General features: G+C 38.1%; 1 protein-coding gene across 7 annotated transcripts in view; it reads right to left on the bottom strand.

The window, feature by feature from the left end:
• Positions 1-16,109, bottom strand: part of MAST2 (microtubule associated serine/threonine kinase 2) — a 187,856-nt gene that overhangs the window by 150,156 nt on the left and 21,591 nt on the right. For all 7 annotated transcript variants that reach the window (XM_071436627.1, XM_071436628.1, XM_071436630.1 and 4 more), the window contains one exon: positions 12,866-13,008. In XM_071436627.1, coding sequence (XP_071292728.1) covers positions 12,866-13,008 — 143 coding nt within the window. The remainder of the gene's footprint in view (positions 1-12,865; positions 13,009-16,109) is intronic.

Genomic DNA, 16,109 nt, shown 5'->3' with positions numbered 1-16,109 from the left:
AACCATTCTATGATTCTATTATATGAATGGGTGACCTAAAAATAAAGCCACTGATGACAAATGTATTCTAACAGAGAATGAACAGTGAGGTCAGCACTGTCAGGGTGATCTGAATGACCTGCTCTGTGCATGTACCATGTTAATGCAACCAAATAGTAAATTACACTCACAGGAATTAGGATTTAGGCACCTACAGCATGAAGGGAACATCTGCAACGCTAACTCCATTAATCTCTCATGGATCCCTTTTTTCAAATACTGGTACTCAATTTGCCATTTTCCCGTCCTCAGACTATTTTAAGCAATTGGCTATACAGCACAAATAGTAGTTCACACATTTCATCTTTGAATTATTTTAAAGCTGTGTCATTATCTCCTTTCACTCACTGAATTAACAACCTACTTTGGTCTGTTCCTCACCATTCTGCTTTCCTTTTAACCAATCTTAATTTTTATTCATAGGTAGGATAGGGGAATTCTGCATTCCTCTGCTGCCTTGAAGGAGTGGTCCTTAGTTCAGTCCTGTGAAGACTATAAAGATCCAGGTCTCTTCACTGATGTTCCTGGTTCTTCACACTTCTCTTTCTAAATTGGTTCATCTATTTGAAACTCAAAGCAGATTTTTTTTTTTTTTTTACTGTTTTTAGCTTTGCATACCTCTATTTCTATTTCAGCTTTTAGGGTATTTTTTTTTTTAATTACCTTTTGAACCAGAACTGAGCACTGCTAAGGACACCAACAGCTCCTCCTCCCATGGGATCTTTGCTGGAGCATGATCTGTTTTATGAAACCATCACTGAACATGTAAAGTCTGCTCTCACCATGGCATGTGCCCCGTCAACACAGAAGCAAGCGAATTCTCCCACTAACATTTTGTTCCAGGGTGTCCAATCCTCCTCAGCACACTGCAGTCAGCATCCCCTGCCATGCACAATTAATACACCTTAATTAGACCCAAGCTTCAAGGCTTGGTGGTGTGTGCTCTGCCTGTTTGGTGGGTGTGCTTTGCCTGTTTCAAAAGGGAGCAGAGAGCAGGGTCTTTAAACATGCAGCACCACCCAGCCACATTTTCAGCCTCCATAACCTTTCCCATGCAGTTTGAGGACAGGAAATTGGACACAGAACTGCATGTGAATGAGACAGGCAGTCCTCAGCACAGCCATGACAGAATTTGAGCATTTTATGGGATTAATTATCTGTAAAACATACTGTAGTGTAGTAATTACACTTATGGGCAGTGAACATTATTATATGCTTTCCACTACCCTGAATTGGGGGAGTCAACACAGAACAGAAGCTTATAACACAAAGCATAAGCTCAATAATATAGCTTAGGTGAAATGGAGTTAAATCAACTTTATCCTTTTTACATAACACAAAATGGAGCTCAAACAACATTTCATGGCTTGCTCCAGAATGTGAAATAGTGCTTACCTACTTCTGAACACCCAAACTACTGGGGATGTTTCCTGATGTGCAAAGAAAAATGGAGCTGACCATTACAAACAGCTGTCCATGACTATTCTCAGATGGAGATTGCACTCAACGGAGGCAAAGCTTGATGATAAAATCCTTGTTGATAATGGGACAAAAAGATATCCAAAGCAGATGGAAGGGCATGCATCATTAATGTACTTCACTGAAGAAGCTAAGCACCATCACACATTTCCCTTGGAATTATTGCAATTTATAGTAAGCCAAGGGAATGAGCAGTTCACCTTTTGCTTATGGAAAAATAGAGAAATTCAGCAATTAGAACTGTAAGAGACATCTATCACTTCATTGCAGACCCAAGTTTAATAGCCAAGCACCCTCAAATGGTTTTTAATCACTTCACACTTTCCCTGGGAAGCTGATACCACAGATTTGTCTGACAATAAGCCACATGGAACAGGGTCTCGCAAGGGTTTCAACAACCCTCATTTATAGAAACATTTGCAGCCATTTTCTTTTTAAGTCTCATATATATATATATGTATGTGTGTGTATGTATATATATATATATGTGTGTGTGTATATATATATATAATCTGATTTCTAAAGCACCTTTATCATAAAAAAGTAAGAAGATAAGCAAGCCATTTAATTTATTAGAGTGTGTTCTCCTAGAATTAAGTTGGTACATAAATCAACTGGGTTTTTTTGTAGGTATTACCTGATATACATGTTCATATCAGCTAGAAGAAGGTCTGATTTTCTTTTTACTCTGCCTTGTATAATTCAACTATTTCTCAGTCAGCAACATTTTAAAGACAATATGTAAATTATATTGAGAAAGTAAACATGTCAGCAGGCCAGTAATCATACAGAAAATAAAAGATGTAACTGTCAAAAGTACCACTTTAAAGAGCTGCCTGTTTAATCAGGATTGATGCTGATACCTGATCAATATAATCTGGCAATGCTGACATAGCTTTTTCCTCTCCATTCAGAGAGTTCTGCATGTTTGCCACATTAAACATTGTTCCTCTTTCCTTACAAACACCTGATCATTTATCTTGCCAAACTTCCCTTCCATTAGCCTATTTCATTCTAATAAGATTCAAGAATTAACTTTGATAAGAAATTTTTGCATTTGAAATTCATAACACTCTACATTTTACTTTCTTTTACAGAAAATATTTGATAGATGAATTTTAAGGCAAAACATCAGAACCTTACCTAAAACCAAACAAATAGTTATTGATAGATTTAATAACACCCACAAACTTGACTTTCATGTTGCATACTGTCATTTGAACAGACTCAAAGATCTGGAGGATCAATAGCTCATGACTTAGAACACTGTTCATTTAGCAAGGAGATACTAAAGAAATAAAGGTAGTACCAGAACTAGTAACTGTACAGTAGAAAAGGGGAGTGCAAGTTTTGAGCAGCTGTAAAGCTGCAATACAAGATACAACTCTACAGTGCTCACAGTTCCCACACCAGGAGCCCATAGCCCGAAGAACTGACAGTGGAGAGGGACTAAGGAGGCCACAGTAGAAGTGAGCATATGTGTGCATAAAGCAGCCCAAATTCACAATTAGTCAGAATTTTCTGGCTATCATCAAGAAATAAGAACTGAATTTTACTGTGGGGAGGATTTTGCTGGGGGCAGGGAAAGCCATGGAGAAAAATAAACACTTCTGGGAGAGCACAGGAGAGAAAGGAGAGCTTAGGGACATTGAAAAGGTAGGAGAGGTCTCAAAAGGATTTAGTTCAGAGTGGAGGCAGCCCAGTGTGCAAACTGCCCTGACCAAGGTTGGCAGCACTGATGAAATGCAAGCAGGAATGAACATTCCGACCTTTGTCTCCAAGCCCTGGATTCCTGACACTGTGATAAGCACTGCATGTATTTTCCTTGACAACAGCTCATCCATTAAATTACTTCAATTACTTCAATATTTAGAAAATTTGAGATGCAGATTTGCCAAAAGTACCTCTGCAGGCTTAACCACCTGAAACAAAAACATCACACTGCACCTCCTGAGGCAGCTTTGTGTGAGAGATTCAGAGCATGCACTGTAACTTTGTGTAAACAATTCACAGCAGAATTCTCTGTGTTAAAGGTATGCAAATGCTTGTTGCTAATTTGAGCAAAGACAAATACAGAAACCATGTTAGACCTGAAGTTTCATGTTTTATTTAAACTCCAAGGCAGAGAATTTTAATTCCAAGATTCACATAATAATTTGTTTTCATGGACAAATTATGAACCCTGCCATAGGAGTTCATCATATAACTACTTTAAGTGTCACTATACTGTATGACCACATTAAAATAATGAGGTTTGAACATTCCAATCTTCAATGAGAGCTTTGTGGCTTCGAGCACTTAAAGAATAAATGCTGCCATTAACCTAGACCTTACCCCTCAAATATGCATCGAATATATTAACAATGTTACTGAATCATGAGGTCATTGTGAAAATATAAATCTCAGTGGATTCCATCACAAAGCAAAATCTTGAGGATTTTAATAGGATATTATTTAAGGTGTAAAATTAAAATCTCTCATTAAGTTATCTCAACAGCTCATTTAATTTATCAGGCTTAAAAATATTTTAAAGGTTATTTTAGGTTAATTACATTTCACATCCTTTTATGACAGATCTGAAACCCTGCACATCTTTCAATCCTCTTCTATAAACATTGCCCTTTGCCAAATAGCTGAGAGTTCACACTGACACATTTTTGCATACTCACACTGTAGTCTCAACATGACAGTGTTTTATATTCATGATGAACACAGAATCTTGTTTATTTAATGGAAACTTGGTCATTGCAATAAACAACAAAGCAGAAGCCCCCCAGTCAGTAAGGCATCCTCTCAGCAAATTTTACATTATTTGTACTTAGCTGGCCACAACTGCTTTCAGTAAAAATAATTCTGATCAATCCAAAATGCCACAATAAGGGAAGAACTAGAGATATTGACTCTAAATCAAGCTTGGTAATATATTGGTTATTCTGACTTCATACTTCATGTTCTCACAGCACAAGGACTCTGCAGTTCCCACCAGGGAAGAGTCTGAAACTCACAATTAATGTGGAAATGCTCAGGTTAGCAATAATAACCCAGCAAGGGCAGGAAAGAGATCATGGCATGCCTCAGCTCTTAAACAACTGACTTGAAAATCTAAATATGAACACAGTCAGAAATGAGAAAACTATCCTGGCACACTATATACAGTGACTGCAGCAATAAATTAATCCATTTGAGCTGCAAACATCTGCTAAACATTAATAAACTGAGGTTTACAGAAAGTCTGTGAGATGTGCTTTACTTTCAGCTCTTGAGGTGACCAAGGGACTGAACCTCTCTGTACCTGAGCTTATCAAAGTTCAGATATCAGCATGTTGCATAAGTCCTAGGCTTGTGTTTCTCTTACAAGGCTACCCTTATCTCTGCCAAGAGATTTCACCTCTCCCACCCTGGTAATCTCGAGGCAATAAGGATTTTAGATTAACTCCTAGGAAAGATTCTGAGCTGCAGCTCTTCAGAGGTGATGCACACAAACCTCTGTATTCCCACTGTCCTAAAAGTGGTAAAATAAACAATCACTGTGTCTCTGGGGCTGGAAAAGGATTGTTGGAAAGACACATTGCATGGCTTGGATAAACCAAAGTGACACAGTGCAGGGAAACAGACCAAACAAAAAGTGGCAGCCAAACATGGAGGATTATGCTACTAATTACAGAGCATGTCCAAAGCTTTTGCTCAGTCAAAATGCTACAGGGGATTCTTATAAATGTCCTAAGGCTCAAAACAGTTTGCATTTCTGAAAGAAAGCAGCTTGAAACTTGAGCAAACAAACTATTTCATGTTTTAAGACCCATCCTCCTATTATCACATCCTAGGAAACTATTTCAAGAAGTATTACCAGACACAGAAGGCAGCCATATTAAAATACTAAATGCAGACATCTCACAGTGCCTTTCTATGGAAATATCTGCCAAAAATAAAACAGCAAATTTTCAGCTACTTTAAATTAAAACCCAGAACTTTTATTGTGTATATCAGTATGTGTTTATAGAGAGGTCATTGAGAACCACAGAACAACACTCAAGGAACAAAGCCTCACTCTTCAACAGAGTGTGTTCAAGACAGTCTGAAGAACTGTATTTTAAGTTCCCCATAGCTCCCCAAGCAAAATAGCTAATTTTCCATGCACACTACAGCAGTTTCTCACTTTACACCTACAATAGTGCTGCTGTCAGGAAGAGAAGTGACTGCATGTGCCAAAAATCAATTCAACATATTCACAGACAAAAAAAATAACATGCAGCATCTGAAGATAATGAGAACTGCAATCATTCAAACTGACAGTCTAGTGCCTAACAATTATCACAAGGCAAGCTTTATGAATTCATATTTCCTACAATGACAAGCCTCAGGTTACACAGAAAGGTGTTCACATTTTCTTTCAAATATGAAAACCTTCTTTAAGCCAATGAGTCCACTCCAAAATGGAATTCACTTAACTGAAGTGAGCAAAAATATGCTGTGTTTTAAGTAATATGCTGAAGTTTCTTCAGAGCAAGATGCTGACTGTGCTTTAGTAATATGCACCATATAGTAAATATAACTTTAGTACAGAATTTATCACAAAAATTTTCTGTTCTTTACATGAACTATTCAGAATTAAGTTTCCTAGTGAAAAACCAATCAGGACTACCAGTTTTGGATGCCAGTGTGAAGCAAGTGTCCTGAATCTATCATGAAAACACAGAGTCACAGCACATCCATTTTTGGTTTCCTACCAGAGACACCTTAAAAGCTGTGGCAAAGGTGAGTCCCTGCAAGCACTCTAAACACTGCCAAAAGTCTAGAACTTGCTCCACACTTCTTTCTCAGGCCCTGTCCAAGTTCCAAAATTGATAAAGTCCCCAAAGATTTACCAACAGACCCTGCAGCATATGTCCATGCAAATATCTAATTAGTATGCATAAACTTAGACTTCACATGTGGTCTTAATTTGGAAATCCACTTACTTTCTAACTCAGGTTATTACAACTGCCAATTTAAAATGCAATTTCCATGCCTTCATAAAGTAATAAAATCCCTTCATTCATGCAGCCATAGTTCCTGCTGTCTTTTCCTTTTCTATCAACAAAAAAATATGAAATCCTATTTGTACAGTCAAGTATGGAATGTTCTCTACTCCCTAATAATAAACTAAAAAATAAAATAATTTATGACTTTCATCACCCACGACTTTCAGGATTATTCTTAAACAAAACTATTTTTATCTGTATTGAGCAACATTTAAATAGTCAACATGTTACCACCTAGAATGCAAACTAAAAGTAACTTTATCTCTGACAAAATATTTTGGGAGAAGAGCAGCTGTGTGTTTTAGAAGACACAAATGTAGATGAAGTTTTCCCATCAGACTAAACGCCTGTTTTTGTAACAAGTATCCAGGCAATCCACAGGAGGTAGCACTACGCACAACTGGCATTAATGATTTGTCAGCACTGAACTAGTGCTGTATTTTTCAATTAAAAGAGATTATATCTAATTCTTTTGTGAGGAGATGGAACTCTAATCTCTATGCACTCACTGCCAGCGCACATAAGGAGCAGAGAGGTGGATGGAGAGTGTGGGGGGAGAGCAGATCTTGTACCTGGTGTCTGCCCACCCCATTCCTTCCAAGACCTCACCCTGTGAGTTTAACAGCCACTGCCCAGGTGCCTGCATAGCGCACAGATCCTAAATAATAAACAGGATACAATAAATAAATAAATAATAACTGCATTAAAGCGCTGGGGGCTAAGCAGGAACTGTGGAGATGGAATTTCCCTTTATAACTAGGAGGGGGTTTGAAGCTGGAACTTCTAGCTCCACTGCACTTCACCAGGCCTCTTGAATTATTGATTCCCGTACTGAACAGACAAACAACACGAACTGAGGTCTCCTTTAGCGGCGGGAACCATCCCCGTCCCCAGCCCGTCCCACAGCCATTCCCGGCGGGAACGCGGCTCGGGAGACGCCCGGGGCTGCAGCGCCACCGCCAGGCCAGAGGCCGCAGCGCAACTCACACAGCTGCCACTCAAAAAATCTCGATTTTATTTCTAGAATCGGCTACAAATAATATATTTTATTTTTAAAATCTTTTTTCCTTCGTAAATGTCCCAACCATCATCTCTCTGTTACCAGAAAAAGGATGCTGCAAACCACGGCTCGGCATTACAAAGCGAATTCATACTCCAGCTAGAGAAAAAGGCCAGTTATTAATAAAGGGGTTGCTGTGGGACAGGGTCCCAGAAAGAGCAGAGCCCTGCTGTAAAACCACTGATGATCGCGGGGGTTCTAACGCCGTTTGACAGAAACTCACTCGGATCGTGGAGTTCACGGTTCCTGTCCCCAGCCCTGGCACACCAGCAGATGGCAACCCAGCTCCACAGAGCCCTGCACAGGCTCCAGCAGAGCACAGCCTTTGGATTCCACTTCCACAGGCATTCAAAGGGAATCACCCACCTTGTAGTAACAATCTCACTAACTCAAACTGTAGCCAATTAGCCACTCTTCCTCATAGCCAGGAACAATATAAATTTTAATTTTATTTTTAATATACAGCATCCTGCACAAAGGAAATATGCTACTAGGGGAAATTTATATATTAGGTACAGTTGATTCTATTCCTAATATATGTAATATGAAATTAAAAAAAATTTAAAAAGGAAAAGGAGCAAAAATTTAGATAATAAAAACTCAATATCATCTCCTACATCTAAAAAGTATACCCCAACTTGGAGACCAAAGGTACCACACCCCAGTGTGAGGTCTGTTCCCAGCTCCCAGCACATGCCAAGCCAAGGCCCCAGCAGCACAGGATGACCCATTCTCCCCATTCCACTCAGCATTGCCTAATCCACACAGCTTTGGGGAACTGAATGTTCACAATAAATCAGGCTCAGTGTTGTTCCACAGAGGAACTTCTTCAGTTGAGAATTGTTTAAAATCTTTGCATTTGAGCTTTTCTACCCTCCAGATCATTATTCAAAATCTAAGAGGCTTGGGTCTTTTGCCATTTCTTCTAGAACAAGATGAGGAAAAAATTAACTCTCTGGCAGTGTGTATAATCACAATGAATATGCAATTATTTCACTTTGTTCCAACTTTCACTCTGTTTGAAAGTAAATATAAACCCCTAAGGCATTTGAAATTATCCTGTGAAGATGAGACTGACCCTACAAGGAAATCTTAGCACTCTGGCATCAGAGGATTAACAGAGCACCAACTGCTTAGTCAGCAACTTTCATCTCTGAAGATGAAATGGCTCTGACCACATCCCATAATATACCCCAGAACATAAGGAAGAAAGTTTACACTAAATAAAACTGCAACCACCCAGCTGAAACCATCAACCTCATTTTCAAAAATTATGTCCAGTTTTTCAGTTCAAGGAGTGCCACAAGTTTCAGTTCAGTACTGGAAGCACCTCAGAAAATTCGAGTTTGTAAGTATTTAAAAAATAATTTCAAAATCTCTTTCACAAGCATATCTAAGTTTCCATTGACAGGCTTCTTCAAATGTTTTCCTATCATCACACTTGGCAAAAGGAACATGCATAGTTTCTTATTCCTGGAACATCTCAAACTTTTCCAGGCATTAGATGGTGAGCAATGCATAAGAGGTGTGGTCCTAATTATTGGGCTGCACATTATCGGATGTTTCTTTCACAAAACCCTGGAGAGGGTGCTTGAGATGCTCTCTGTGAGGGGCCAGGACATGGGACACACACACACACACACACACACACACACACACATTATCTGTATTTACAGATAAAGAAGCATATTCAGCACTAGTGTAGTGCTCTAGGTAAGCATCCTGTCCTTAATAAAAATGAGGGGAAAGCCACCCCTTGCCCACCAATAAATGCTCAGCTATGGAATATTAGCACCTTATGGCATTGCTCCTGGCAATCAGTTTAATTCACATTGTGTTTTGTCAAAATTAACAGTTGCAAAAAAGACACTCCCAAACTACCTGTACAACAATCCCAACCATCTCTTCACAAGGTCGTTTTCCTTTCTAAAATTAGAAACCCTGATGTTCTCTATGCCTTATTTCATAAGAGAATGCATCCACATAACTGATCTTTTGCATCACCAGTGACAGGACTCAAGGAAACAGGATGAAGCTGAGTTGGGAGAGGTTTAGGTCAGGTATCAGGAAGGAGTTTTTCACCCAGAGATGGTTGAGCACTGGAACAGGCTCCGCAGGGAAACAGCTGCAGCACCAAGGCTGTCTGAATTCCAGAAGTGTTTGGACAACACTCCCAGGCACCTGGGGTGACTCTTGGGGTGTCCTACACAGGGCCAGGAGTTGGACTCAATGATCCTTGTGGGTCCCTTCCAACTCAGCATATTCTAGGATTCTAGAATTCTATTACATCCCTCAAAAAAACACAGTCCAAGGTCTAATTCTTTTTATGACAGGGTAAGATCTCAGATAAATCCCCAAAATTAAGTCAAAAGAAATCTTCCATAAAATTACCCTGCTGTTCCTTAAATGTGCACTCCATACATATTCCCTGCACCCAATTTTTTTAGTGTGTTTTGGTCCTGACAGCAGGAAATACCACTGAGCTACCCACAATGATGCTTTATGTGTTTTCCTCTGATTACTTCCTCAGCTATCTTAGGGATTTAAAGTCTTAAATAGGATACTCCCCAGCAGAATTCAATCTCATAGGATCAGAGCCATTCGTCTTAAGGTAGATGATGAGCTGAAGGTCATCCTCTAAAATCCTCACATATATTTAGAAGGCACACAGATCAGATCAACACCTTTCATTCCACAATGACAGCTCTCAGCATTCACTCTGCCCTGGCTCCTTTCTCAAGTCAAGGACCTAGTGGCAACTGCTGTGCAGGCACATTAATCCAGATTATCACACATGTACAAGCTGAAAGATCCTGCCCAACAATAAATTGTGTTAATATAGTTTAGCAAGTTAGAATTTTTTGTATTCCCAGCTCTGGAGTTATTGTTGATAAGTAGCCTAGCTATCAGGCTTGTTTCAGAAGCTGAAAAATTTCTGTAATTTGCTATTATTAACTTATCTCTTAGCTTTGCAAATATTTTTAAAGAGGAAAATAATGCAATTTAAGCACAGTAAACAACCTATAGGATTAGTAGTGGTTAGAAAGCAAAAAAAAACACATTACTGAATGCCCCAAAGCAATTCAGCAAAGGAAAATCTACTGATACCTGCAGAGCCAGAAAGAGGGAGCAGAAACAATGCACACAGCTTTCCTGGCTTTCCTAAATCACATTCCATTTCTCTCTAGCTATCCAACTACTGTATTATAACAAATAATAGAAGAATTAAATGCTCTAGCAGTCAAGGCTAGCATATTAAAATGACACTCTGCATTACTGAACTTACTCATCTCTTAATAGAGCTATTCTTCAAAGGAGATTAATTATACTGGCAAGAGACCTTTTGCTATTCTAATTTGTGAAATGTATTTCAATACCACAAGCATATTAAAACAGCTGCAAACATGTAAGTGGCTCCAAAATCTCAGGACTCACTGCATTTAATTAGGTGTTCATCTTGTGATGTTCTTTAGTCACTGCTTTTGAAACCCACTTCACATAAAAATTCGTCATGTCTAGGCTTAATTAAGTGCAATTGTAATGAAACACACAGCCCAGCATAGAACATACAGAGATAGGAAAGTGACCATACAGTGAACAATAGTTCAACACCCAAACACCATCACAGAGGAACAAAAATTGAATTTAGAGATTAATTTCTCTGTCTTACTTAGGAAACAGAGAATTTTAAATTATTTTAAAATAACTCGTTGGCATTGTGTTTCAGATCAGAACATTTGATAGACAGCACAAACACTGCCATGACAAACTAAAAACACAGGATATAATATGAGTAATATACAGAAATGTAACATGCAAACATCTGCAGCTCGCTGAGCTGCACACAGCTGTTAGCAACAGCCTAGTACTCCAAATTAAATATCTGAGAATTAGTGCTTTGTTTTAAAGCACAGTTATTTTCATTAACCTAAGCTATGAAGCTTCAAGGCATTTATTTGCCTCTAGAGAACAGGCCTGTGTTTTAACATATTACTTTTTCTAATCCCCCTCAGATAAATACTTCTAGCCAAGTTCATGTGAGCATTCTCCCTTTCTGTTACCACTGAATTTAGAGCCACTGGCTAGAGCATAAATTTAAGGCAAACACTGAACAGGCACCAAATTAAGACACAACATAATTAAACCAAATCAGAAGACTTTCAATATAGTAACAAGTCTGAAAATATCAAGACTACAATTACTTCATTGTGAAATCAAAATTAGTTGTAACACAAAAGTGACTTTTTGAACCTTAAAGATTTAAGTTTCCTTTCATAAGCCGGTGGTGCCAAACTGTCCAAGAAGCCCCAAAAAATTCTCAGGACTTTATCCAGAACTAAAAAAAGAATTAACTTAAGGGGTCATTGCTTCTAAGCAATCTTACAATATAACATAAATTTACCCAGTTATTTGCAGCACTATAAGTAGCACACACCAAAACTCCTCACTTGAGTAAAACTTGTTATACAAATAACTCTGTAGATGTTCAGCAAAAAAAATTCAACTTTGGCTTTAATCTACTACTTACCAACAATTTCTGTTGCATATATGCCTGCTCACAAGTAACTGTCTTTTCCTACTCTTGGAATTTTCTTCACCTCACACATCACTGATTTTAGAATTTTATGGATAATAAGGAAAACTTACAAACAAAACATGTGTTCCTTTTCGTGTGCAGTTCAGACTTGACTGTAGCCACCTGAGTGTGTGTCCCCATACAGAAAATGTTAATTTAGCAGATGCAACATTCCTCAAAAATATTTTCCCAAAGGTTTTTTACCAAAACCTTTTGACAGAAATCACGAAGAAGAGCCTATGTTAATTTCAGCTCTTCAATTACTTGGACATAAGAGTTATCCCTTTCAGATTCATCCCCCTAGCTATTCCCTAGAAAAAGAGGCAGAGGCAGATATTCAGAAAGCTGATTCCCAATTCAACCTGTTTGAAATGGTTGGGCTCCCATGCTCACATCTCCTAGACTTCCAATGATATTCCTTTCAGGCATCAGGCAACTGAAGTAGCTTTGAGAAGGAATGTCCCCAAAAAGAAATGATTCTTCAACACACATTTTTTCCTGCTTTCTGTCTAAACCAGGATGAACACATTCTCTTCCTGGCTCACCTTGTAGCCTAAAAAGTCCCACAGGAACAAAATGCTGCTTTCACTGAGCAGGAACAGGGGAAACAAGGTAAAAACTAAAGCACAGGATCACATCACTTTTTATAGCACAAAAGCACCACGAGTATTCATTCCCAGAGGCACTCACCAAACCAGCAGTAAGGGAAGGAGCAGATTGTCCCAGAGACTGATTTCTCATGCGGACCAGGTTGGAGGTATCTCCAGGAGGCTGCCACAGCGTCTGTCCCACTCCACTGTGGACACTATTTGATAAGGGAAGTAGCTGTTTTCCTTTAAAAATAAAATCAAAATACCATCAGCTTGTTTCTAAACAAGTCTGCAAGTTCAAAGTACAAAGCTGAGAACAAATACTGCATAGGAAGAAAAAGATAAATTAATAAAAAAAGCAATTTCAAGATTTTGGTAGGTTAAAACTTGTAAGAGCACCTTACCAGTAAATTGATAGCTAACAATTTCCAAAAAAATCTACTTTACACTATGAGATAATGGGGAAATCCAAAAACCTTGTAAAAACAGACTGCTATCACTTTATAAGTTTCCATATTCCACTCACTTTAAAAAGGAAACAATATTTGCCAAAAAAGAAGGCAAAATCTCTTCAGTATAATTTTAAAAATTCTTTTGGAAATGGATTCCTAATTGAAAATTAGGTAAAATATCATCTCCTCTAAGTAGCTTGGTCATCTAGACATCTCCACTTTCTCCTACCACTGGAACACTGAGCACTGCATTTCCCACAGCTGTAACATAATACAGTGTATGTTTAAATATTGTCTTGCTTTGAACAATGGATGTTTTTTGCTCAATACTGATTTTCTAGTCAATGCAACACTCGTTTTTGAAAAATGTCAAGCAGTAAATTTCTGCAATGAGAAAGAACCAAAGTCAAAGTAGGTCATATTTTGACTCCACAGAGCTTGACAGCTTCCTTTTATGTACAATGTCATCCACAAAGAAAAAAGAGAAGCTATTTCTGTGGTTAAAAACACATAAGTGAAGAAGTCTGTGAATCTGGGTTCAGTTATTAGCTCCCAGATGACTTACTCTGTAAGTTTGGTCAGCCAAGCCCTGTACTGCAATTTCCCCATTGCAAAATGGAAGTGGATAATACCTCTGTTCCTTAAAATTAGGACTATGGGACTAAATAACACACCCTCTTCCAACCATAGTAAAGAGTCTTGCATTCAATGGATTACTACATGATCAGGAATCACAGGGGACTGAGGCATTTATTGCAGTAAGTAGCAGGAAGGTTACACCTTTAATCACAAATATGCCGCAGAAAAAGACTTGTTCTCTCAGAGACAGAAAGGTGTTTACAAATTCAGCTGCACCTTAGAACTAAATGTGAATTATTACATTCATTCCATAACAGTGGCTGCAATATTTGGAAGGCTGCCACATAATGTGACCAGCCATGATGCTGGAGAAAGGTGTGGAGTGGAAGTGGCGTGGGTTTTTTCTTTTTTTAACTTGTTAAGATTAATTTTCTGTGATAGCTACAGGCAATGGGCCAAGTATACACCAACAGAATGAGTCCAAGTGTATGAGAGATGAGCAGGCTCAAATTTGTCAAGCAAACAGACACAACATACTAGTACCCTCTTCCTGGTCCCACTCAAGCTGCTTACAGCTGTGGACATGATTTTCATGGCTTGATCATTTTCAAGATAGTGTAAAATAAAACAACTCACCAGCAGAGACCTAAACCTGGAGAAATGTACATTGCTGAATTTATCTCTATACAGCACTAACAAAGATATCCTGTAATAGCAAGTCAAATAATATAATTATCTAGCAGTCTAAAATACCCATGCTTCAGGACAAGAATAACTTTATTTAAGTCTCTATAAGATACGGTTATCAATATCTCCTTTTAGTTCCAAAAAACCTGAATCCAGGAGGGCAGAATTCCATCAAGAGTCAAATCTCAGCCCATCAGTCATCTGCATTCTTCAAACTTATTTGATTCTGTAGCAAAAATTAGCAGGAATCATTTTAAGGATGGAACTTGAAGCTAAAGCCTTTGCCTGTCATTCCTTAAGTTCTACACACATTCCAAACGCCTACACTGAAAATATACATCAAAACCTGTACATTTTCTCTACCCAGTTGGGTCAGATTGATCTTTTTCAGGCTCTTTACCCCTTCCTGAATCAGGAAGGGGTTTCAGTAGACTGAAAAGTAATCAAGATGAATCAACAAGTTCTGGAAAATATAGAATTTCTTGTTCTGATATTACACTCCCCAAACAGAAAAATTGTTTTTAAAAGAGAGTAGACGTTCCAGTTTTCCTACTTCCTCCTATTTACTTTGCTTTCTTCTACTCAAAGGGGAAAAAAAAAACTACAGTACTAACTTAGGCCATTGAAGTCAGTCAACAGCTGTGGGGTTCATAAAGTTCTGTTTTCCTCTAGTGATTAACTTACCTTGGAGAACAAACTTGCACATGTACAAAACATTATGAATGTTTCCATTTTTCAAAAACTATCCACTTACTACAAACAAAACGCTAAGCCAAGGCCAAGCCAAAATAAAACATATATAATTTACTGCTTATTTAATTCTATTACACCTAACACCTCAACCATGAAAATATTTATCTTCCTCTGATAAAAGACGAGGGACCAGGACTGGATGTATTTTCACAATCATATAAATCAAAAAGATGGTTTCACCTTCTTCCTCTTTCTCTCCCACTGAGAATTTTCAACTCTTCCAGTTCTTGCACTAACATGCAAATAGGCAAGCAGCCTAATTAGGGAGGAAATGGGCTGCAACTTAACCCTACAGAATAACAGTGGCATTCGGGCATATCAGCTCTTTCATTCTAGACTGATCATGCAGCTCTCTGTGCTCAATTCCAGCACCACAGACTCTGATATCAGTTTTAAATAGTTGTGAAACCATCCCCTAGCCCACTAACAAAGTCTTTGAAAAAAAAGAAAACTACTGAACTTGGTCCATTGTTGGCTAATTACTTGCCTATGCTCGCTCCAATGATTCTACAGCTGACAAACTAAATTCAATTACAAGGTTGAATATCATGTTCACAAGAAAAAACAAATTTTACTTGAACTAAAAAAATATCAAGTTAGTATACAAGATTTTTTACTTTGAATGACAATTTCCTACAGTGCTTTTGAAGCCAAAAAGAAATTAAATAGTAATTTAACCATGATATAAAAAGTCAGTTTCCCAGTAAGAAACAAAAGGGCAAAGTGGGTAAGTTTACATTCAGTGCTGATCTTAAAAGGGGTAAGAATACACCAATGTGTCACCTAAAGTTCCACAACTCCATTCTTTAACTCTGCATATTAAATCTTGGTTTTTAACTTTTCACTCTGGGCAATATAAAAATTTTCACTCTC

The sequence above is a fragment of the Agelaius tricolor genome, unplaced genomic scaffold (genome assembly GCF_023055355.1).
Source record: "Agelaius tricolor isolate 1412-34295 unplaced genomic scaffold, bAgeTri1.0.p SCAF_11, whole genome shotgun sequence".
Classification (NCBI taxonomy): domain Eukaryota; kingdom Metazoa; phylum Chordata; class Aves; order Passeriformes; family Icteridae; genus Agelaius; species Agelaius tricolor.
Note: the sequence above shows the minus strand (reverse complement) of the source record. Positions and strands in the feature narration are given on the sequence as shown.